Genomic DNA, 26,465 nt, shown 5'->3' on the forward strand with positions numbered 1-26,465 from the left:
GTTTGGGAGCAGCCTGGATATGCCTTTATTGAATTCCTTTGTATTACAGTAAGGACAGGTTTATTGGCTGAATTTAAGAGCCCCAGCAATAGCCTGGGATAACTTGTAGTAGCTATTGTACAGCAAGGGGAAGAGCATAGCCTGTCCAAGGGGCAGCTGAGCTGGAGCCCAGTGTTTGCACAAGTGGAAGATCACCCTGCTGCTCCTATTTCAAATGGGGATAGAAAAATTGGGAGGAAAAGATTGAGCAAGGCCTGCTCAAGTCATTTGGAGCCTTCAGAGAATTCAGAGAGCACAGCTTAAGCTTATAAAAAGCCAAGGATGTTCTTTCTGTGCCCCCTTCCATAGAGTTGGGCAAAAGAGCATCATTTTTCCTTAGTTATTTAAATAAATTATGTAGTTCAAATTTGAAATGCTCTCCTGCTTCATCGTCTTTCAGCTGGCTTTGTGGTCAGTTGCTCATTGCAACCCACAGGAACAGAGCACTGGAAAAAGGGCTTCCTCACTACACCTCATCTCATGATAACAATTAGTAGAAAATCTGAGTGATGTTGTGTCCTAGAAGAAAAGTGATTATAGAAACTAGATATTTGTACATTAAGGGTTAGGACAGTAATACTTTGATGTGTGAGATCAGATTTGTGTACATGCTGAATGAAACTTATCACAGTTAAACTGCATTTAATCTTATTCCAGAATAATTTAACCTAAATTGAATGATGAACACTTCAATTTTCAGCACAAACATAAAACTGCTTTAAATACACATCTTTACTGTTTTAGGATGATTTTTCCTGAATATGCCTCCATAGGCAGACCCTGTAAAAGTGAATGCACAGGAATCATGCCTGTGCCTTCTGGGAGGACATTCCCAAATCTTTTTTAAACAGATTTAATCCTATTCCATTTGAGATACTACAGGTTGTGGGGATGACAAGCAAAAGGAACAGAGTATTTAGTCAGAAAATCATCTCACTTGAATTAGAGACATGTTTTCTAATTTCATGGCGCAATTAGCTGTGGGGATCAATATCTTAATTACCTTATATTTTCCCCTTAAATTAGCAGGTTGCACACTCTTCTGTACTCTGTTTCAGCTTTTCTTCTTTTGCTATTGTCAGTGCTGTTATTCTGACTGACTTGCTACAAATGAGTTGTTTAACCCACCACTTTTCATCTCTAATGTTTTCCAGTTAAAGCCATGACTTCAATTCTCGTTACCTTTCCTACATGATTGCTCTCTCTCAGGTCAAGGATGTCACATAGGGAAATCTAGGTATGTCCCCAGTAAAACATGAAAATGGAATCATGAAACTTGAACTGGGTCTAACGGAATACTCAAGATTATCTTACAAAACTTGTAGTCCCTGTGCCCCAAAAATGAATGCACTAGGCCCTTGCCAGCTGATGAAAAGGCAGGCACAGCCCTAGAAGTCCTTCAGTTTGGCAAAGACATGTGCTCTGAAAGCATGTGCTGTGGAGCTGTGGGAAGCTATGGTTTTATATTTCAGCATGAGGGAAAGAAGAGCAGAGTGTTACTGAGGAAGGGAGATGATGTGAACTGAAAAGTATGCAGACAGCCCTGATTGTCCATGAGATCAGAGAATGTTTTTTTCTCCAAATACATTTTGCGTTTGGATCTTGCCACTGGATTTTTTTGGGGGGGAACTGACTGATGCTAAGCTCTGAAGGCTTATGTGTTCATTTAGGAGGTGGTTTTGACTTGACGAGATAACCATAGGATGAAAGATAATTGCAGTGGTGCAGTTTTGATTTTGCCATGGGGATGAGAACTTGAAGTGGTTGTGGCAAGAAACAGGAGCTACTGAAAGCCCTGAACAGCACCTGAGGAGAGTGCTGTGACATTTCAGAAGCAAATGGCTTACCTGCCTCTTGGGTACACTGAAGAAAAGAGAAAAAGTGAGACCTGGAGGCTGTGAACAAGCTCCAGCTCCAGCTATTACATACTGTGCAAGGGCAGAGGCTGGGAATTCACAACTCTGATACAAGTCATGGCATGTATCAGAGCTGTGAATGACTCGTCTGTTACTGCTGTTCTGTGACAGTTATTTATTGCACAACGGTAAGAGATAATGAAGTTCCTCTTGTATTTGAACAGAGTTAATTCCACCTATGAAACTTATTTTGGTATAGAGAATTCAGAGGAATAGAACAAATTATTTTTATGTAGACAGCTCCCCAAAGCCTCAAAGAGAACAAAAATTGAATGAGCTCCTCTGAGGAATATTTTCTTCTCTTTCTCCCATGTCTTTGGGAAAATATATTATCTGATGAGCTCATTATCTGTGCATCTTTATTGTTATTCTCTTCAGAGCTCAAGTCAAACATTCAAAAGGCTGGGTCAAAAGAAATGCAATAGCAGAGAAAGCAATCTGGCTGCAAATGAAGGATTTAGTAAAATGGTTCTTTTATGCAGCCAGCTTCTACAAAGAGAAAGGCAAGTGCAGTGCCCATGCTGCCCCATTAATATTCATCTGACTTAATCTAGAGGAGCTGGGATGAGAGAGGAATTCAGTTCTGAGGGTCCATAATTCTCTCTGAGGCTGTCTGACATGGGTAATGGGAGTCTTGTGCAAGCAATGCTTTAAAGAATCTACTATCAAATGCTGAACAATAACACCTGCAAGTGATCTTCGTAGCTGAATGTTTCTCCAGGCGAGAACTGGGTTGCTTCCTGTCTTCACAGTTCTTGTATGATGGGGCTGGGACCACTGAGCAGGGAGCTAATGAGCCTTCATGAAAACAGATGGATCTTGTGTTGCAGAAACTGATAGGCTCAGTCTCTCAGAGGAACTGAATCAAATGACTGTGGTTCCCACTCTGGGAGGTTAGTGATCTTGAAGTAACAGCGTTGGGAAAGATTCTTGTGTTCATTTCAGATGGGCAGACCTAGACTATTAGAATTTGTTTCAACTCGTGAATTTTAGTTTATTAGCTAATGTCTGGATGATTCAAGTTGTTAATAGGTGGGTGCGAATTTGCTTTTCATGCTTTGTATTAAGTAACAACTAAAAGCTTGTAAATTAAGATGTCCAGGAAATAAAATGAAATCAAGAAATAATTATATTAAGCTAAACCTTCTTAAGAGACGGAAGCAATCTCTAACCAAAACCAGGTTATTACAGGGTGGTCAGAATACCTGTGGGTAATAGGGTCATACATTACACCATGCTCCCTTTAAATATTTACCACTATGCATGGCATGTATCCCTTGGAACAGTATGCAGGTAAAAAATGCATCATATGTGGAATGTGTAAGTGATAAATGAGGAATAACAACTATGAACGATCTCATTCATCTGTGCATAATTTTCGGATGATGTTGTTGTTACTCAGTATCACAAGACATTTATGACTGGGAGAATCAAAATGAAAATATGGACTTGGAACAAAAAATGGTTCATCATGCCAAATGGAAGGTTGTTTTTTTTCTAGACAGCAAATCACGCCTTCCTGCCATTGAGGTTTCTGTACAAGAAGCAAGCATCTTGCTGTGGTTCAGAGAACTGCAGGAAAAACATCTTAAAAGGACATAAACCTTTCAATATGCCCCATTGCCGAAGGGAACATACACAGGTATGTGAGGTTGAAAAATGGTCTGAAGACAATTGCAGAAAAAACCTGAGTCAGACTGCTGCTCTCTTACCTTAGCATGAAGCAAGGGGGAAAATTGTGAGTTAAGAAAAGGTTGGAAATGTCTGAGAACTTATGATTCTCCTTTGTACAAAGGCAGCCTTCTATTGCTTAAGCAGTGGTGAAAATATTAAATTAGTCCTATAAATTGATGTCTATGGAAAAATGTTCTTCTGTCTCCATTCAAACTTACCTTCAAAAAAGAACTGTGTTCAGTGGGAAAATGTCGTGGCTTTACATGCCTGGTCTTTAGTACAAGCGAGAAGAAAGTCCCACCTGCACTCAGCTCCCCACTGAGGTTTTGATTTGTGCTTAGAATCAAACCACTGTGTAAATGATAACCAGCTCTCAAGCCCACAGATACCTTTTTCTGTAAAAAAAGCATTTTTTGGTGTAAAAAGTATACCTAGGATCCAAGTGGAGAAATCACAAACCCCAGACTCCCTGGTTGTTTTGCAGTCCACTCCTGTGGAGCTGATGTGCCCCTGGAAGTGAAAAGAAGCTAAGAACTGCCTTTAGTTAGTGAGCTGACAGGAGATGGGCTTGCGGTACAACTTCTCTGTTTTGCCGTCACAGTCCTTTTCCTCTGGTGAACATTTCTTGGCCATATGAAAGGCAGCACCTACATGCTCCCAATTTTTTCATTAGACAAAATAATTTCCCAGGCTTATGCTCTGTGATTTCCAAGGGATGCTCTAAAGCAGCATGCCAAGCCAAAATTAGACAAGAACTATTATCTCTGAGGTTTTCTAGCTGATGTGCTTAGTGAGATGGTATTTAAATTGCATCTGTGGGCTTGTTATCTAGCCACAACACAAACCTCAATAAGGGCCTGAGATTAAGCTGCATGAATAGGATTTTTTATTTCACTCTTGTACCTATTATGTGTTAGTCTGTTCTGTAAGTCAGTGCTTGATTTGGCATAAATGATCAGATCTAATCAGAGCTGTAGATGCAGGATAGCAAGGATATCTTTATGTCTTGATTTGCCTACTATATTTTTCTTCTTATAAAGCATTACAGCCTTAAAAATTAGGAATGGAGGGAAAGCCTGTATTCAGATAATGAGTTTTCTGAAAGATACAGCCAGTGTGTCAGGATTTCATTCATTGCACTCTCATAGCAAAAGATGCAGGAAAAGCTTCAGTTACTAGTTTCAATACAATCAGCTCAGCTTGGTGACAAAATAAATCAACCTCAGGCCTGAGGCGTATGACGAAAAACAATTCTGGTTGAGACCTCCATTTCTTTATGATGAAGCTGTCAAACAGTATTAAAAAATCATGAACACAATTTTTTCCTGTAAACAAAGAACACTTCATTATAATATCTGCCATCTGATCTTGAGCATATATTAGCAATGAAAAATAAATGCCTTTCCTTGAAAAATAAAATGTAAAAGTAGCAGAATATTTTCTTTTTTTTTACATGCATAGAAGGACCTGAGTACATCACATGAGCATTTATTCCGCTGCAAGCATCTTTTTTAATCAAAATAAATCTTTTTCTCAGCTGGTTAAGAAAAGAGCTCTACTCCAGTAAAGTTGAGCTCAATTATAACAGTTCATTACAGCAAACAAAAAGCTTAGTCCTCAAGAGAAGAATAACATAAAAATGATGAGTTGTTTGTTGTTTTATGACCAAGTCTTTGTGAATGGTCCAATACTGAACTGATTCCTTTCAATTTTTGCTCATGTTAGGATTATCTGTCTGTTACTAAAATAGTTTTTAAATCTCTGCCATAAATAGAAAGACCAGGAAAAAAAAAATCCCTCTAGACCTCAGCCTTGTTATTGTAATATAGCGGGTTTTAGGGTTTTGAGATTTTAAGTTTTTAGTGATCTCAAATTTTTTCCACATTTGAAAATATAAGCGAGGTGTGCTATTTATTTAGTGCTGCTAGACATTTTAGTATAATGAAAACAAAATAAATCTGAGTCCTAGCTCAGTTGCATGTGAATCTGTTTGCACCAGAGTAACCATCCCAATGTGCCTAATGGAAACCTTCATGGGAAGCCCCTTGCAGACTTTCTCAATCACTATTCAGCTAATAAGCAAATTAGAGCTTGTTCTAACCTTTTCTGAGAAACTTTATACATTTGTAATAATAACTTCTTTCTCTTCTTTCTGCTACTCACACCACATTGATGTTTTTGAAATCACATGCCAGAGAAAAGAGAATGAATCCCTCCTAATGAGCCCTATTGTCCAGGAGAATCTGAAGTTGTAGGACAGACTTCTTTTCCAGGGCACCCAAAATCTCTTTCCATACCATACCCCAAAAGGAGCTCAACGGAAAGCCTTCAAAGGCTGGTAAAGAACCTTTCCCTGCCGTAGTGTCAGTGCACAAGTATGATCCTGAAGCTGTTCCTTCTGTGCTACAGTTCTCATCTAGCTCTCTTGTAATGCTGCATTTCATCAAATGCTCAAGGCTTTCCACTGTACCAGTGCCAGGGGTTTGAGGGCCCAGCTGCTGGACTTCAGCGGAGGCAGGAGGGGAGCAAGCACTGGCAGCTGGCTGAGTGGAGAGCCACACTTCATTCCTTCTACCCCAGCTCCTGCCAGCCACGCTACACCACTGTGCTCACACGTTCACACCGTCTCTCACACTCACCCACTCACTCTTCGGTGGATTAACACTGACATTCTTCCTGGAAAGAATGTGTTCTTCAGAAGCCCATGATTGCAATGTGTGGCTGTTTATAAATACCAGCATGTTGAATAGTTTTCCTGCAATGCAAAGGAACATTTCCTAATTCTCCAATGAGATACTCCATTTTATATAGTGGTTGGATGTTTTGTCTGGGTGGATATTGCAGTGGCTCCAGCAGTTTCTTACAAAGTGCCACAAAATTCCAACTCTTGGAATTCCACCTCAGTGTCGCATTAGGAGAAATTCAGCCCTGCACTACATTTGAGGAGACCACTGGGTGTTAGTGGGAGAAGTTAACTCTGGATGGATCCAGGCTCCTTTAGGAAAGCTTTCTCTCACTGTATCTGTTGCAGCGTGTCACCTTGTAAGCTATGATTGGGGACAAAGGCATATTCAAGGTTGTAAGAGATTTTAATAGTGTTATATGGCCCTGAAGAGGGCAGAGTTAATGACAGCAGTAGTTGCAGCCCTATCTTCTCTTTTGTTCCCATGCAACTTTTTGTAGCACCATGTCAGAGGTGTTCATCATATAATTTAGCTGTTTGTACATGTCACCTGCTAAATCTAACATATTTACTGATATAAGTACTGGTCGATGAGAAAATGAACATGAGCCGGCAGTGTGCACTTGCAGCCCAGAAAGCCAACCGTATCCTGGGCTGCATCAAAAGCAGTGTGACCAGCAGGTCGAAGGAGGTGATCCTGCCCCTCTACTCTGCTCTTGTGGGACCTCACTTGGAATATTGTGTGCAGTTCTAGTGTCCTCAGCATAGAAAGGACATGGAACTGTTGGAACAAGTCCAGAGGAGGCTACGAGGATGATCAGGGGACTGGAGCACCTTCCATACAAATATAGGCTGAGAAAGTTGGGGCTGTTCAGCCTGGAGAAGGCTGCATGGAGACGTCATAGCAGCCTTCCAGTATCTGAAGGGGCCTATAGGGATGCTGGGGAGGGACTCTTCATTAGGGACTGTAGTGGTAGGACAAGGGGTAATGGGTTAAAACTTAAACAGGGGAAGTTTAGATTGGATATAAGGAAGAAGTTCTTTACTGTAAGGGTGGTGAGGCACTGGAATGGGTTGCCCAGGGAGGTTGTGAATGCTCCATCCCTCGCAGTGTTCAAGGCCAGGTTGGATGAGGCCTTGGGTGAGAAGGTTTAATGTGAGGTGTCCCTGCCCATGGCAGGGGGGTTGGAACTAGATGATCTTAAGGTCCTTTCCAACCCTAACTATTCTACGATTCTGTAAGCTATGTTTTCCCAGAGAAGTGGAAACAGTTTTGCAATTATTTTTTTCTCTTCTGGGTATTTATGCTTGTCTCCTTAGGTTTTAACATATCTCATTTTAATTACAAGTAGCATAAATAGGGAATTAGGCAAAAAAGTAAGATGCAGTGTTTCCTGTTTTCAGTGCATTGCTCTACTCCGAAATAGTGTATTTTAAGAAGTCTTGAAAAATATTTTACATTTTCTGCTAGGAGTATTCTCTTGTATTCTACCCCCCACCACTTTTGAAAAGAAATCTCCAAAAGTAAGAAATCTCAGGTTATATTGGAAAAAACCTCTTGGTATAAAATGGTTTATAAAAAGAAGCATTATGAAAATACTGTAAGTTGGAGGGAGGTGAAAAAAAAGATAAGGAAACAGACGTATTGTAAAACTAGAAAATGCTAAACAAAGGGAAAATGTTTGCAATTAAATTTACAAAGTATAAAAGCTCTGGATGCTAGGATTTTTTGACGGAAGATACCTACTTATACAATACCTCAGGGGATGACTTTCCTACCCCTTTTCCCCTCCACTCATGTGAATAGCAGAGAGGTAGGAAAACCTACAGAGGAAAGCAAATTCAAGAGTCAGAACCCCTGCAGCACAGAAGCCTTTTCCACCAAAGATCTAACCGGTAAATCTGGGAATTGTTAGTATAACATTCTAGGTAGCTGATCTTAAGAACTGTGGTTTGGAGAGCCAGGGGAATTTAGTATACTGCTTTCATGAAGAGTTTATACGCTTCAGCGTGTGCATGTGAAGATTATTTATGGAGTTAAGTCCAAGAAAACTGTTCCATCTGGGAGAAGATGGAAAGCAATGGGCAACAAAACAGTGATTGAGACATGATACCTGGGGTAAACAACTTCAGGAGAGTTAAAATAACAATAACTCATCAGTTGGGAAAATGCTATTTTCCAGGCCTCGGGCAGTTATGGAGCTGGCCTGCCAAGTCTGAGAGCCCAGAGATCAAAAAGAATATGAATCTTAAAAGGGCTTTGTTGGAACAAGAAAGGATGAAGTGGGTTGTGAGCAGCTGCCTGAGGATGAGAGGAAGAGTCTGAAAAATAAAAGGGTGCGCAGCTGAGCCCGAAGATGAAGATAACTGAACAGACTGGGGAAACATGGGCTGAAACTCATGCTGCACAGTACTTATTTCAGCAGCAGGTGGAAGTAAATCCTTGTGCACCTGGGCATATGGTAACTAGAAATATCTGATTACCATCAGGATTTGCACTGATATCCAGGCTTTTGATAGAGTTTGTTTTTTCAGTGGACAAGGAAGAGAGCAGACTCTAAAACCAGATTTTGGAGATGAAATTTGCTTGTAGTTTGGAATTCAGCCCCTTTTGTGCTAATACCTCCCTATACTAGCCAGACTGTTCTTGCTGAGAAGCGAAGAAATTTCTTGTCAGTTTTACTCACAAGGATCTGTATGTATAATAGACTATAACAACTATTTTGGAAGCTGATTCCCTGGCTGGAGTTTGGTTGGTATTTTTTGGAATCCCACCATGCTTGCCTTCCACCCCATCCTACAGATTTGTCTTGTCTATCCATTACTTTGTTCATCAAGTAATGTTCATCAAGCTACTCCATGTTGGCTGAGCTTCAGTAATTGCTGGTGTTTCTGTTAATTATTAGCCTGTGGAAAAAGATAAGTCTTAAAGGTTCGTTTAAACTCTAAGTAAAAAAATATATTGCGTTGAAATTGTCTCGAAAGTAAGTCCCTTCCTGTTGAGCTCCTCTGGCAAAATGTTGTGTTTGAACACGATTGTGGACATATTTCCTTTTCCCTTCTCTTTTTCCCTCTTTTTTCTTCCCTTTTGCCTTTAATGTTGATCTTAAGCTATACAGGCTAACACAAGCCAGACACAGCCCTTCAGTAAATTAATTGTGATCTTCCACATGCAGCACTCTCAACATCCCATCTGCCAATTCAACTCCCAGCAACTATATTCAAGGTTTTCTACTGAAAACAAAAGCTCCTTGAGACAGCAGCATGTAAGGACAAGCATTGTCTATGTGGGATGAGAGTTTATGTATGGAATAACTCTTTTATCTTTGAAGCCTTGAAAACCTTAATAACTATTTTGGAAGCTGATTCTCTGGCTGGGATTTGTTTGGGATTTTTTGGAATCCCATCGTGTCTGCCTCCCACTCCATCCTACAGATTTGTCTATCTGCTATGGCTCAGCAGTTGAGCTGCAGGCTCCACGGAGCAAGGATTGTCATTATCTTCATGTCTCGATGAGTTGGCTGCTACGTGCTGCAAAAATATTTGTTACAAAATAATAACAACAGCTCATCCAAGTGGCATTCACTTAAGTACTGAATTATTGCTTTTGAATTCAGAATATCTTGTTCAAATCTTCAAAATCTTCCTACTTGTTCAAAGTAGGAAAATACTACGTGTTCTGAGAGGAAAGCTCTCAGCAGTATAAACACCATAGCCCACAGCAGAACAGAGATCATTTGATCGTGATTCTCATGTTGGAATACGTGCAGTTGGAACACAAAGCCCTAAATAAGCTTCTAAGCTGTCATGAATGATCACCATTTTGGATAGAATATTTGGTGGGTATTGGAATAGATATTGCATTTTTATGAGTACTTAAAATTCTCCCAGTGGACCTTAACAATTATTCAGCTTGCTGAGCAGTTGTTGACAGACCCTTATGGTGTAGCTAAGTCCATTCTCTCTCTTCCCAATAACACAAATGAATGCCAGTTAAGTTACAGGCACACATCTGCCCCAGTTTGTGTCAGTGTGGGCTTGGATGTCCAGGCCAACCTATGAATTAATGTCAGCATGGAGTATTCAGAGATGCAACAGCTCATTTTTGTTTTATCACTGTAACGAACTAGCTTCATGTTTCCATTGAAGATAAAACTATGCTAGCTCATACAGCAGAGGATTATAAAGTCTATCAGAAATACTGCACCTCAGAGTTTTTAAAGTGATGTATTACCCTTGTGCATCTTTCTCTTCAAAACTAATGTCCACCTAAGCAACTCTGCGTCTTGGCTAAGGGCCGACCATGTTCTCAGCCTAAGGCAGGTAAAGGGAAGGCTCGGGATCACTTCCAAGAAGCTGCCATCACAGGGGAGACATTGACACCCTCGTGAAACCCATGGAAAGGCGAGGTCTTCAACTGTCACAGATTTACAGCCCTGATTCATTACTCAACAGCATCCTCACTGGAGGAAAGATGTGGACTTGGAAAAAGAGTCTTGAGTGTGACTGAAAAGAATAAAAGATGACACTAGTGATCCTGGCTCTGCACAGTACTCAGGGAGCCTACTCTGACGCCTTGCCAGGTATGCGCAGTGAGAGGATAGGACTGGAGAGTCAGTGATGAGAATGGTATTTTAATACTCAAATGCCCTGTACCAGCCATAGCCCCCAGTGACCTTTCCCCATGAGGACTTCTGGGCCTGGAAATTAGGAAAAAAGGAGAAGTGTGCTCCATTCAGAGATGTTTGTGTAGGGGCTACAGATATGGGAACAATGTCTTCTGCACGACCAGTGGATGTCAGCTCAAGGATGTGGGAACTGGGAGCAGCACATCTGGTTTCAGGGACATTCATTATGTTACATCAATAGTGATTTTCAGGATTTCTGATGCATTTTTGCTTTGGCTTCATCTACAGCCCTTGACCCTTTCCCATGAATTCTCTTGCTTTTTTCTACTCTTCTTCAGCATAACAGAAATAAGCATTGTGTTTAGTTTTTGAATGTAATTAATTGTTCAAACTCGCCAACAACAAAGCCTTATTCCTTGGGGAAAAAATGATTACAAATAAATAAGGAAACATTTTAATGATCGGAAGCACTCAGCATCTCTGACTGATGTAATATGGAGCCTTCCCACAGACACTGATTTCATTTATAGCTGTACTAAGTGCAGGAAGAAATACATAGGAGTTAAATATGCATTTTATTTTTTACATCTGTGACTTGTTGAAAAGTGATATAGAACATGGGAGACAGAGATAAGAACTAAATAATTACCTGAATAGATAAATTAATGGTGATATGTTTAAATAGATAGGATGAGTGATCAAGAACTTTGTAATGGCTTGTTGGAGATATTTAAGACTCCCATTTTACTTGTAAATTTTCTATTTGACAACAGGAACAATATACCATCTATTACCAAAAGACAGTACATGAGTAGGAACAGGAGGGTCTACATTTATATTTTATTGACAGTGCCTCACTAAATATAGCACCTTGATATATATGAAGCAAAATTTTCTTCATTTTGATTTTACTGCTGATAGAGGGAAGGCTGCCCTAACATCAGTAAAACTGTGAAATATCTTTTTACACAGCTATCTAATACTAATAACACTCACTGAATATTAAGGTAAAAATGTAATTGCTCTGTCTTCTGACTCCATTCTCAAAGATGGTACTCCACAGAAAGAAATTGTTTTCATCCACTTACACACTTTTGACAATTTGGTTCCCTGTTTCTTTCCCAAATTGTTCTATTGTGATTTGTGGGATAGAAACACAGGGTCTCTATATCTGTCCATGTACTTTCTTGTTTCAGCACATATTCCAAAGTAATTTTGTGTCATAAGTAAGAAACCAAAACCATGTATTATTACCTCTTGCTGTTCTGTGTTTGCTATCCAACATTACTTCATAAGCCACCGAGCTTATTAGGGGATTTTTAAAAGGCATTTCTGGAAGGGATGGTCAGATGTCTTTCCACTGGACTGAAAGAAATATTTTTTGACTTTGTGCTGTTCTGTGTCAAAGCCAAATTCATGTCTGAGTAGAAGCTGTTTCTTATTTTTGGCAGATAAGACAATGATATGACAATACTACTGTCTCCGCATTCCTCATATTTAGGGATCATTGGTTTAGCAAGACCTTACTAACACACTGTTGTTTGTCTCTAAGAAGCATATCAGAGATGACAGAACCAACGTGAGAATTTAGTTTTGTGGATCCTAAGCTCTTTTTCATTACAAATATAAATTGGTGATTAGTCAGAAATCTTTGCACTGCGACTGTATTTACCTTTGTATCTTAGATTTTATTTTCCATATATATTAGATTTTACTTTCCAAATATCTTACATTTTATTTTCCTTGTATTCATCACTACACCAAGTGTTTTTGTGCCTTTATTTCCATCTAAATGATGGTTTCTCTTGTATGAAGTGGTTTTGAGCTCTTCTGTAGATCCAAAGTTAAACTACTTATTTATCTAGATGGTAGTATCTAATGCCTTCTTAAGGGAACTGGATTCATGGACTGAATCTACTGAAAAAATATTGTTGTTAATAAATTAATCTTTATCTTAATTTTAGACCTTACATCTACCTTTTACTCATCAATGGAGCAAACTCAGAAAAAATTACTTTGTCCTAAACACTGCATCTACATTAGCAGCCATGTTATTCCTTCATTAACTTACAGGTGAAATTGGGAACTCAATTCATCCCCTCCTTGCTGCTTCTGGCTCTGCGATTTGAACTATTTGTGGAACTAAGGGTTACTTTTATGAGTCAGACTTTCAAGCCCAAATGTCTTCCTAGCTGCAAGCAATGTCCTTAATGGAAATGAAGAAGGCAAAATGCAAGTCTCTAATAGATAGAATACCTCAATACCACACAGTCACCAGCCAAATATATTGTGTATGTTAACAACGTGGGAACAGAGATGCAAAACCATTGAAGGAAATAAGCAAGTGATCTTGATAGCTAGTTAACATTGTGCTTTTTAAAACGTTTTGTTCAGTTTTGGTGCTTTTTTTCTGTGGCTCATACAGCACAAAACTTGTACACTATGGAGAGCTGCTCTCTTGGTGATTCAAATTATATTCAGTTCCTCAGTCTCATTTTACTGTTCATTAATACTCATTCCTTGCAGTGAGAAAGTCTTGCATCTGCACACTCCTTTAAACCACTCACACTAATTAGCAGTTGCTCATTATGCAAGAAATGCAGAATTTCATTTAGTAGTAACATTAGACAGAGAAGATACTTCAAGAAATGAAATGTGAGGTCCTCATCATTGTAAACCCTTTTTCAATAAAAGCAAGCTTGAAGGGCAGGGTTTACACACAGTGCATTGGTCACATACCTTGCCTGTTTGTCGCTTGCTCTTTTAAATCTTTGCAAGTAATAGAGCACCATGTTGACAGTAAGAAATTTATGTCATATTACTTGTGGGATAATTCAGTTTTCTCAGAACTCCTGGTGGTCCAAAGGAACTCATCCTGCACATCTACTGTCTGTAGGTGAGTGTGGACTTCAGGAACACCATATCCTAACCTGTAATGTTACAGCTTTTGTCCTTACTTTTTATTTTTAATGAAAACATTTGATGGTATGTGATCTTGCAAGCACCTAAATTAATCTGCTGTAAAACTGGTCTATGAAATCTTAGTCAGTCCCTTAAAAGACAAATCCAAGAGATTTTCTGGGACCTGATTCTTCTTACACACGTAAACCTTGTGTTCAAAGTAATAACCTTGGTTCTAATGACTCAGCTGATAGATTAATATCCAGTCCAACCTGCACAATGAAAATTTGGACATTCATTTACAGCTGTGTGAATCATTTATAATTCAAATAACCTCCCACGACCGTTGTGTGAATGCTGTTGTTTGTGTAGTTACAGATAAAAATAATCTTGCTCACAAACTGGATGAACTGTGTATAAATCCTGTTAGGGAGTGGGATTTTGAAATTTAAGTTACATACAGAAGCACTATAATACGCAGAAGAAATTACTCTTGCCAGAAAAAGTTGCTTCACTGAGGTCTATTTAGTTTTTATTTCACAACAAACTTGCCTAATCTCAGTTTCTTTAACTTCTGTTAAAATATTAAATAACATTGCATCAATTGCATCCCCTGTGACATTAAAGGGAACGGGAAGCTTAAGCACAAATTAATTGCATTCCAAAGTGTGGCATATAGCTTAAAAAACCTAATTTAAAGAACCTCAGAACAATGACATTTAGATTAGAGCAGATGAAAGCTGTGCTGTGCACTTTTAGACAAACAATTTTTCTTGTGGGACTAGGCCTTTCTGAGAAGGTGCAAATTTCCCTGCAGTATGCCACGTGTCAGTCTTGTCTGGCTTCCCGGAGATGGACACTGGCAAAATAAAAATAGAATAAAAAGTAATAGAAAATGAATAAGTATAAAAAAAACCCCAACAAACCCAAACATTAGGAGAGCTAAGCAGACAGTATAGGCAACTTTAAAGCAAGGCTTTCTCAAGAGCAGATTGGACTTCCCAGGAAAATGAAATCATTTGTTTCTCTTTAAGGAGAACACATTAAAAAGACTAGATATGTTCCAAAACCAACAATAACAGTTTAAGATGACAAATGTTATTTTAATGATCCCCATCTACTCTGGTATTCTAACGACAGCACAAAACATCAATACTGCAAAGAAACAATTGACATGAGATAAAACCCCCATTCAAAATCAGAGATAGATTAATAGACCTAATTTACTTTAAAGGTATTCACAAACTGTTATAAAAAACAGATTGGTCATAAGACTTTGTTGTTACCATATGCATTTCACAGATTCCATGTTATGTTCCTTATGCTGGCAAACTGACTAAGGTTTTCAAGACTGTTCCCCAGACAAGAACATGACAATTTGTGTGTTGTGCATTAAAGCTCTTTGTGTTCCACAGCAAAATGAAACATAAATTTTGCAGGAGAATTTAGATGTTCTTTCACAATCTGGTCTGGTGAAAAGGAAATCGTGTAGGAGCTTAATATATATTTAAAACTGAGACTCTTACTGAATGCAGATGAATCATGTAGTATGCATACTGCACTTGCATTTACTTTAATTTTACAGGGGTTTTATTAATGCTATTTTATTATCTTACAGGTTTTTATATTGAGAACTTCTGCACATCATTTAGCTGTTGTCTTAGGTATGATTGTAGGGTTTTTTGCAATTAGACAGAGTTGGAGGCACTCGGGACCACAGGATAAGCAGAGCAGGCAGGAAGGCTTGTTGAATACAACAGCAATATAATTGTTTACTCTGAAACTTAATGACAGCAATTAAAACTGTCAGTCTTGCCAATAATCCAACAAAATTATTGATGCTAAGCACAGGTATTTGGAAATACAGTCACAATATACCTCGAAAAAAGCTGATCATAAAACAAAAACTGAGGGGGGCTCGTGTGGCAACAATGCACTCAAGTCCAGAAAGCTGTGGCAAATTGCTTTATTTAAATATTTTATATTAACTTTTGCAATTTATCCTATTTTGAGTTTTATACTTAAGTATTATAAAAATATATTACAAAAAGCTAAGCGAGGTACATAAAGATTGTAGGTAAAACTGAACAATTTTCTCAGATTGAAATTGGCAATTTTGATATGACTGAAATAAAATTAGTAAGTAAATAATGCTTCCAGCTTTTTTTTTTCTGAAATCTTTTTTGGCAAAAATAATGCGTGTTCCAAAAGAGCACTTTGATGAAACTGCAGATTCCGGAAAAAAAATGTTCTGCTCAAATAATGTCAGCGACCTCTATTTTAGGACTTATTCGGCAATTTAATGAATACAAAAGCTAACACCTCTCTCTCCTCATAATCAGGAAGGACTAGAGAGAGATATATTTTTTAAAGGGAAATTAATTTTGGAGAAGACTAGAACTGTAGGATGCATGTGGCATCAGGCCAAGTACTTGATATTATCTGTTAATTGGAACTCAGAATCTTTCTTTCTTTTGCATGTATGTATGCCTGAGAAGTGATAAAACCAGGGCAGTTCTATGTGTGACTGTATGCTACAGAAGTTCCTTAAAACCATCCCTATAAATGGTCACCCCTTGCTAGCAAGAGGTGCATGTCTAACTTCCAAATCCTGGTAGAATAGAAACATTTATCTTAAACAGCTCAAAGTATTAGTAGGAAGCCCAGGCTGATGAAGAACATGCTCCTCTGCACCAACAAGAAAGTGCTGGTGAGCCATGTAATGGATGTTAAGACTATCTGGGAGTGAAGCTCCAACCCCATGTGATCTGGTGGTGATGAAAAGCCATGAATCTACTGCGTATTATTTCTTCTGCCTGGCGGTGAAGACAGGGATAAATGAGCAGTTACCACTGAGTTTTTCTCTATTTTAATCCTCAGATGTGCTCCGCAGGATCACACATAAGAATGTGAAAACATTGAATCACATCATTTAATTGTGGGTACTTAAACCTTCATTTGACTGTGGCAGAGTTTTGATTCTGAAGACACAACACAGAAAACCAGAAAAGTTACTGTTCATCTGCCCTTAAAATTAGGGGGTAAATATAATGTGAATGCCAGAAAAATAACTTGTATTGTAAAAAATAATTTTTCTTCCCCATTATCAGAATTTTGTTGTAACACAACCCACTGGAGTGGGCTTTGCATTTGTGGCTGTGTGTTGCCAAGTGATGGTTGGATGATTAGTAATTCAACATGACCCTGAATTCTATCACCCACAAACTGGTAATCACACATCTTATGTCTATTTTGCTACTGCTTTGAGCAGAGCATGGAAGAAGTTGCTTTCTTCATGAATATTAGCATGAATATTAGCAGCAGGGCTAATTTGATCCCATATGGTATTAATAGAAGTTCATTCTTTTTTTAAAAAAAACAATGTCTGAGAACAGAATTTTATATTAGTCATTAGTATGAAAATATTGTATCAATAGTTTTCCATGAAAAATATTGCACAAAATGATGTATTTTGCTAGTCTTCAGGACACATTGCTATTTATTTGGTCATCTGTGCTCTTAGGGTAAGGCAGTGAGAGGTATCAATCCCCCAAACATATACCAAGGAATTTGTTCATTTGGAATGACAAGAGGAGAATGACCTTCATTGGGAAAATGCAGAGTACTCAGTCCTATTTTTATGAACAACTTTCACTTCAGGATAAGATTCTTGAAGGTGTGATTTCCTCAGGCCTTTAGAAGATGCTAAAACCAGAGAGGTTGCTACTTTAAAAGTTGGTTGGAGAAACTCTCTAAGACTCAACTTGGAGTTTTAGAAAGCAGGCATTCTAAATACAGCTCAGGATAAATAGGGGGATGCAGCCCTTATCTAATCCTTATTTTGGCACTGGACAATGTCAAAACTGTACACACTCTCACTACTGGGCTTTGACCATTCAAAAGGTGAATCTACCTACATGGCTCTGTAACATCCAGCAGCTTTCAGGCAGACGGATCACAATTAGGAAGTCTCACTGTCCTCTCTGGAAATCATCTGTTTCAGGCAACAGGAGCCACAGAGGAAACATTAGACTGATGCCAAATATGATTAAAGTCAAATTGAGACAAAGATCAGCTGTGCCCAGCACCATTCCAGGAAGTGCTGGGGGCAGTACTTTCCTGTGATCTCATTTTATTACTTAGGCTCTGGCTAACCACATTTCACACAGCTCCCTCCTGTACTTGCTCACTGCTCTGGTCTGTCTCCATCATTCACAGTCACCGCCACAGATGCTGGCAATGTAGTTGTAGCATGGGGGAAAATGTGTAGCCCTGTCCAGACAGATAGAGCTGCATAGCTTAATATCCTCCCTACTGGGATCTGGGAATTAGCATAATCCCTGTGGTCCTCTATAGCTCCAGTGCACCAAGGGCATTCCTTAAAAATCCTGTTCTCTGATTTTGTCTTCCATCACCGTTCAATACTCTAATTGATAGATCATAAATTGAGGTGAAGCAAACATGCTTAGAAGGGGAAATCCCTGACAAAACCTGTAAACGTCACATTACAAAATGATAGCTCAGGCTATGAAGAATCGGTCACCAATCCATTATTCTTCTGGTCTCTCTTTTTCTGTCCTTCTGCTCACACCAATGGACAGGATAAAATACATCATGAAAGGGGCAGTATGAAAAACCAGTGTTGTGCTTACATCCCACTGACAAAGCTTTACAGGTATTTCATTCCCAGGCTTCTTGTGAGCAAACTGCCCTGAAGTGAATGCCACTATGAGAAAAACGTTGCTCTGGAGCAGTAGTAAGTGGCTTTTCCAGAAGTGTGCTAGCCAAAAAGGAAAAGCTCAGAGTATCATCCTAGCTCTCATCAGATTGAATGTGCAATACGGTGACTGAACTGTGAGACAGCAACTACTTTCTCTTCCTTTTCTTTTTTTTGAACAAAGATGAGTGGGAAAAGGAAGATCCTTATTTTCTAGCTTCCACTCAAATGCATTTATCTAATATTTTCCAGGAGCCTTATCTTCAACAGAACCTTGTGAATGTGAAAATCTCGGGTATAGTGAACTTAGATGAGATGAACACAGTAAAATGCATTTCAGTCTCTGGACTTAGGATATTTTGTGATAGATTTCCCTACTGTTTTGTCCAATTCAAACCACACACTTCAAGCATTGCTATTCCAGTCTTTTTCTTACAAGCATTCATCCCAGTGTGCTTTGCTGTGCTATTTGCACTGTACCATTATCTCCTACCCCAAAAGATGCAGCTACAAAACAGGGATCTGTGTGCCAACTCCATCAATGTGCTGTTTAAAATCCTGACACTCAGCATCCTGTTTGAGGGGATCAATACATGATCCAGCCCAGCTGGATAGAAATTAATTGATGTGACATTTTACAATTAATTCAGAACACTGGGCTAATGCTAAGAGAGTTTTTAATTATGCAGATGAAACCTCCTACTGCACAAATTCCCTTAGTTGCAGTTTGCTGGAAGCTGCAAGAGTACAGCAGAGGGAAGTATAACTCAGTGTTTGCCTTATCTTTACCCTCTTTTCTGAAGCATTGCAGAGTTAGTTGACACTGCCAAAAACAAAGTGCTTGGCGAGGTGGATCTTCAGTCTGGCTAGTTTTATATACTGACAACTGTTTTTAACAAATATACACTTTAATTTTTATATATTATCAGATACATTAAAAGAATTAAGATTGTATTTGAGGTGATCTGGATGGATTGATAAGAATGTAAAATTATCTGTGGCTATATATCCAGCTATTAAAATATTCAAGATGGTTCTTCCTTCTTTGTTAACACAAATGCAAGAACCATAAAGCATATGGTATGGGATGCTCCATCACTTCTAAAGAACACTTTTCCTAATGTAGAAATGAATTATGATGCACTCCATAATTCAGGGATTAGATTTTTGAACATAATTAAGTGTGTACTATCTGCTATTTGAGACACAGGTACACATGTTCAGTTTGTATATTTCAGAAATAAAATCAAGTAGGAAGCTACCAAAAATATTTCATGCAGGCTTTTAAATGGAAGGATCTGCTGAGAATTTGCATAATGTCTTACTTGTGAAATGTAAAACCTGCCATAAATCATAATTCAATTTATAAGACAATTAAATGCCTGTGTTTCTGTTCTCTTTTATGGTTCTTGGAAATTGTTATCTTTTGTAGCTGGAGAAAGAAGGGCTAAAGAAAGCAATGAAGGAGCACATTAGAATAGAGGGCAAGTATCAGACAGACGCTTTCTTCACATATTTGTTCTTTCAAGCTGTCCTGTGCTCAACTGAAATAGCACAGCATGCTTCAGATTCCTCATGATTTCTTATTTTCCTTAAAATACAGATTGCCTTCTATGTCTCATGGGACTCAGACAGTTTTGTTGCAATTAACTGTGTGAGATTTTCTTCCATTTTAGTCTTTTTGCAGCTTTCTATCCTCAGTAAATCTCTCTGATGAGATAAAGAAAACTCTGTGAGGAGAATAGAATGTTGTTTATGAAATTTACCACAATACTCTTCATAATTCTCATTTCAAACAAGGCAAAGGCCTCCACCAAGTTGGCAGCAGTATTTTTGTAACATACCATGTTCTTAAAGTATACTTTCCTAACTGCATTCCCATAAATGTAAACATGCCCTGGCCCTACTGTTAGTTTTACTGTATGCCAGAACATAGCAATCTTTTGTGGATGACAAACAGATCAACTCTAGCAATATTGTAAATCTAGAAATCATGAACCAAGGAATTAAATACTTTTGCCAAGATGTGTGGATGTTACATTACTTTGATCTTTGCATTTTGTTGCATTCATAGACTTTAGTCATAGAGCAGATGGGGCAGCAGGAATCTGGGAAATTGGCAGTTTAGTCCCAGCCTGAGCAGTGAGTGAAAAAAGACCCTTTTTTCGTACAAAGGTACCAGCTCTGGTTTTACTGTTCATTCTATTAAACTGACAATTCTACTCCAGCTAGTATTGTAGGAGTAGTGAGCTGGGTGGATGTCACACAGTGGCAAAATTGTTAAAGAAAGGCTTCCTCTTGCTGGAACTACTAGCGACATGCATGCTTGCTCCTGAAGAATTTAGCTTATTCTTACCTTTATTCCAGAAGGTAGAAAGGGATGAAGATGTTCATGACTATCTACTGACTTGGAATGCCATTTCTGTGTCTCCAAACCAATAGGTCTCAGTCACTTTATGCTTTAAATCATAATATCCTGATAAAAACACAGCAGAAACACATCCCTTCAAATGAATAAGTTTTCATTTTATTTCAAAGTGAGAAATATGGCGTTTGGGGAAAAAAGGCTTGACTCAGGTAGTTCTGAGCTCTGTGTCAGTTTGCTGATTCAGGCCCCAGTGCTATTTCTGGGATCTATCTTTTCATTCGTATCTCAAGGTTTTGGTAAGTAGACCAGCGTTGTTTACAGTACTTTTGTTTTTTACCTGGCTGCTTCCCAGAATGGTTTCAGGAATACCAGCAAGTGTGCACTGTCAAAGCTATATCCCCAGACTCCATGTGGTCAGTTCTGCCTGAGATAACCACCAACAGTCTCTAATGATGCATACTGTTGGCAGTGCTTCTGCCAGTGAGGGATGTTAATATCAGGAAGTAAAATAAAATCTGCTTGGCAAACATTGTAAAGAAAGTGAGTTATGTGCTAATGTGTTTGCACCACTTACTCCTCTCTCAGGCTTTATAATCGAGTTTTATTGTTTAAATATTGGTTGTTAACACATAGTTAAGTTTATGCAAACTTAGGAGAAGCTTGAAACCTTAGAGCTGAAGTTGAAAGATGCCTGTGTGCTTGGTTCCTAGTCCATGCCTTTACTAGCAGAAAAATACTTGTCTGATCTCAGTTCCATTTCTGAGGTAAGAGGACTTCTGCCACAGACATTTCACCTTTAGGAGGGTTTCTCTAATACTCAATGTCATTTTCCCTGGAAGAAAACGACTGCAAAATTTAACAGCAATAACTGTAGAGAATATCATAGAAATTACATTTCTATACCTCCAGGACTGAATAGAGATTAATATAACTTCCACATTCTTCTCTAGGTATTTTATTGCATTTTATAGGAAGAATACAATTTTCTCTTAAATTATATGGGACAGTTTAAAGAACAAGGTTGTAATTTCCTTAACAAATGCTTTTAAGACCTTCCTATGATAGTTCCTGCTTTAAATGTCATCATTTTCTCTACAGCTTATTTAGGCAAGTGTGGTCATCCATATGTGACGAAACAAATTAAAAAGGGCATGTAATGATCCAGTTCTGAGTACTTGGGTAGATGGGGTTGCTTAATATATATATATCACACTTATTCCAAACTATCTGACACTTTTGGATGAATTGGGTGCAATATATTAACTCAATTACAATAGAAACATGGATCAAAGACTGTAGCTGGGAGGTCTTATTAAAGTATGAGACTTTATTAATGTCCCTGGCTTTGATTATACTGCATTAAAATGTCTGAAACTTCTTTTAGCTGTTTCATGTCCCCAGAGAAGAAAATTCTACACGGAACTGTAGGTTCACGTTTTCAGACCTTGTTTTTCAATTCTGTTGAAGTGGAATTATCATAAATTGGTAAGAAAACCAAAGACATTTTTTATCCATTTTTGATGCTGTACATACATTGTTACTGGCTTCAATTTACTACCTTTTTCTTTTGTTTGTGGACTCGACTCATTCACATGGAGTAAACCATCTTGGAAAGACTTCAGGTTTTTGAAGGAAATAATTAAAAAACTTGTCTTTCCTCTATTTCATAGAATCATAGAATGGTTTGGATTGGAAGGGATCTTAAAAATAATCTAGTTCCAACCCCCCTGCTATGGGCAGGGGCATCTGCCATGTAAAAATAAATATAAATATATAAAGAAGTAAAAATGTTTCAGAAATTATTAGTACATGGGATGGGATGAAAACACATAGAAAGGTACAACTCCTGGTTTTCCACTTCGCAGGCCAGAGCTAGTTTTCAAAGGAAAAGTGTTAATGAAAAGCAGTTACAGTGTGCTGTGGTGCTCAACTGATCTATTTCTACTTCTAGAGCCAAGAAGCAGAATATGCATGTATGCTGAGCTCTACCATCAGTGATAATAGCCCTCCAAATTGGAAACAATCATTGAAAGACACCTAGCAGACATTCTCTGGCACATAATAACAAGATTGAGATAAAAATCACTTTTCTTAATTCGTTTACTTTCCTGTTGCTACACATCATGTCAACACTTGTTTGTAATTATATTAATACGGTAAGTGAAGCACCCCCTGTTGTGCCACATGAACAGGAAAAATGTTGCATTTTGTCAACTTGCATGTGCATTAGATTTTGTGCTTGGTATTGATACAGAGCTGTTTAATCTCTCAGCCACTGCAAGGGCAGATTCCAGTGTTGTCCCTGCTTTTGTTGTGAGGATTCCCCTTCCACAGGAATTAGGCTTTCAAGGTACACAGCTTGGCATGAACTTGAAGAAATTAATTCAGTAAGTACAGTGATTTCAGGTTGTACTGTGTATGCCTCTTTGTATTACAGTGAGAATAAAACACAGAGCACGCATTTCTACCATGAGTAAACTACCATTTTAAGAGCAGTGATGGTCTCTCTCTTCAGTTACAGGTTTTACAGATCTCACCACAGGTATGGAAAGGCTCAGAATGAGATAGCAAGGAAGTAGTTTATTGCAAGCAAACACAGAATAGTTCCATTAATTTATGGATTGTTTCAGAGATTCTGAAAGGCTCTGCTAATGCTGCCTATTAAGATAGAGAAGATGGGGAGGAGAGAAAATCAATCTCATTTCTCAATCTATTTAAGTGAACAAAGAATTGCGTGTGAAACCGAACAGAGCTAGTCAACAAAGCTCACACCAAACAAAAAAAGAAAAGCAGCTTTATTTTGCATAATGATGTCTGAATCACAGTAGATTTGACAGAACGTGTTCCATCCTAAGCCCTGAGGTCTTATTTAGGTGGAGCACACTATCAAATATAATGGCTGCAATGTGCTCTTTCTGGGCTAATCTAGTGTCTCATGGGATATTATGCAAGGGGACAACACACACACTTGTACTGCTTTATATTCAGTCATTATATTCAGGCTTATTCCATACATCTGTTGAAAGCTATGATGGCGCACTGTCACATAGCTCCAGGTTTGTTTCTTCCGGGGTGGCTTCCTTATCTCTAAAATAGAAATGAAGTAAGAAATATTAATGTTTTTCTGTATGAGAGAGATAACTTTGAACCCATGGATACTTGTAAATGCCTTCAGAGGATATTTCACAAGTGCCCAGTGCTATAAATTATGGTTTTATACGATACTTTACTAGCATAGTATTAGGGGGTTTGTCCCATAGACTTTATGGATGTCTCTGTACCTTGATATAATGCAGGCTCATGGTAAAGTTCTCATGAGCAGTATTACCTGTGCAATTTGAACACAAAACTTTCTAGAAAGGAATTGAGCTACAACCTGTTTTCTGCAGCAGGGTAAGCTCTTCCAAATTTTGCTTTCCTCATTGAAGGTAAGAATCTAGAAATACTGTGACCAAGGATCTCTGAAATCACCACAATGCTTTACCTGAATGGAAATAAACTGTATTTACAAAATTACTAATACTAACACAGTCTTCTAGTATTAGCAGGGTAAAGGCCTTAAGAATTAAGATTGCCTGCTGAGTATCCAGAACTTCACACCATCAGAAGGCACTAAAATAGCGAGATGCTTAGAAAAACAGCTCAACTTCTGATGGGCAAAACCACAATAAATCAAAGATAAAGTCAACTTTCTAGATAAGGAGGAGCGTTTAATGCTACTCTGATTAAACTCATCTATAGGAAATGAGTAAACACGGCTTTCATGCTTTCTCCATCTTTCTGCCAATTTACATCTTAATGGCTAAACTATTCCAGGTTACTTAATTCAGCAAAGCATGCCGTTCATTTGCAACTTTTCATTTTGAATGCTTCCATTAACTTCTGCAGGGCTGTTCAGGGCAACTGAGCACAGACATGGGGAGGCAGTTAAAAATTAACAGGCCTTTGCAGCATTCCAGGGTTTGAAAGCTATCAAAATTATTTCATCGGTATTATGTACACACTACACGACTGCTGCAGTTATTACACTGGTGGCTTTTCACAGGCCTTGCAATTTGTTTGTTCTTTGATACTGGGGCTTTTTTCCTCTTAAAGACCTGAGATTATGAGAAAAATCTCAGATTTCATTGAAAGTGTATTTTTGGTCCTTGTGTCTGTAATGGAAAATCTTACAATGTGAGCCGAGTTACAAAGGATCAGCTGTTCAGTTGCACTACTTAGTTTGAACGTGGGCACAGTGTGAGGTAAACCGTGGGTTTTAGAGGGATACAATTCAATTCTTATACTCCACATGGAGCCCAGAATGACCTGTCTCTGAATTCCTAGATATTTTTTTTTTAAAGAACTCAGAGAGTTCTTACATTTTCTGTTTAATTCCTGGTAATCAGTATTATTAAGAAAGGACTGAGATGTTTCTGTATAGCACCACCCATCTTGCAGTCAGACATATTTAATGTATTTGTAATGTGAAGGTGACAATATAGCTCCTTTAACCCCCTCTAAAAAGCTCTAGGGCTCACATCACAGCTGACCGAGCTGAACACCAGTCCCATGTCAGTGCATGCGTTGGTCCTGGGGTCTCACAGAAATGGCACTCCTGAATCCCAAAAGAAGGATGCTTTGGAGGTGTACAGGCTTGTTGGGCTCCGTCCCACTTCCATCTCCTAGGGGACATCCCCCCTTGGGGAAGAAGGGATGTTACCGTTCGGGGACAAAAGGGATGGTGTTAATGTCATCCAAAGGTTCCTCTCCTGCATCCCGCAGTGGTGCCTTTACTTTTGGGTGCCGGTAGGCTGCACCCCAGCCGCTCCCCCTCAGCTCCAGAGCTGGCAGGCGGCAGCACCGACACCAACGTCCCAACCAGCACCCGGGGCCTCATCACAGACCTCCCTGCAGGGAGCTCGCACCCCATGAGGAGCCGCGCACACCGGGTCCGCGGGTTCGAACCCCGAGGGGAGCATCCGGTTCGGGACCGGGTACGAAAGACTCGTTTCCCCGGTGCTCGCAGGGGGTATTCCCGCCTGGGCTCCGGCGGACACGGTCCCAGCGCACATGTGCGGCCGCCCGGCACATGCTCACTGTGCGCGGCGCATGAGCAGACGCGGCGCGGGGCCATCGGACATCTTGGGCCGCCCCGCGCAGAGCGGGGAGCGCCGCCGCCGGGACCCGGGGCGGGAGCGCCCGCCGCCGTCCCCGCGTCTCCCGCCCGCCCGCCCCGGCGCCGGCTGCCTTCCCCTCCCCCGGGGTGCTCAGAGCATCCCTCCTCCCCTCTTGCATTTGTCTTAATTCTTCTCAGAGACAAGATGGCAACGCCGGCGGCGGTAAACCCTCCCGGTGAGTAGCGGCTGCTGCCGTCGCCCCCTGCGCTGCAGGCAGTCCGTCTCGCCCCATGTGGCCCCGCCGCACAACACGCCTCCCCCTGCCGTAGGCACACACCCGCCCCTGGGCACGGCGCGGTTCCCGCATCCATGAGAGCGGGCATTCCCCGCCGCTCTTCCCCGCGCCCTGGGCTCGTCCCGCCGGTCGGAGCGGCCGGAGG

At 39.6% G+C, this 26,465-nt stretch overlaps 1 protein-coding gene across 2 annotated transcripts in view; it reads left to right on the forward strand.

The window, feature by feature from the left end:
• The first annotated feature begins 26,078 nt into the window (after window positions 1-26,078).
• Window positions 26,079-26,465, forward strand: part of ARNT2 (aryl hydrocarbon receptor nuclear translocator 2) — a 101,159-nt gene continuing 100,772 nt past the window's right edge. For both annotated transcript variants that reach the window (XM_061371372.1, XM_061371377.1), the window contains exon 1: window positions 26,079-26,260. In XM_061371372.1, coding sequence (XP_061227356.1) covers window positions 26,230-26,260 — 31 coding nt within the window. In that variant the 5' untranslated portion in view covers window positions 26,079-26,229. The remainder of the gene's footprint in view (window positions 26,261-26,465) is intronic.

The sequence above is a fragment of the Neopsephotus bourkii genome, unplaced genomic scaffold, assembly GCF_033783945.1.
Source record: "Neopsephotus bourkii isolate Nb327-2 ecotype Australia unplaced genomic scaffold, CSIRO-AGI_Nbou_v1 NB_1572, whole genome shotgun sequence".
NCBI classification, from domain to species: Eukaryota; Metazoa; Chordata; class Aves; order Psittaciformes; family Psittacidae; genus Neopsephotus; species Neopsephotus bourkii.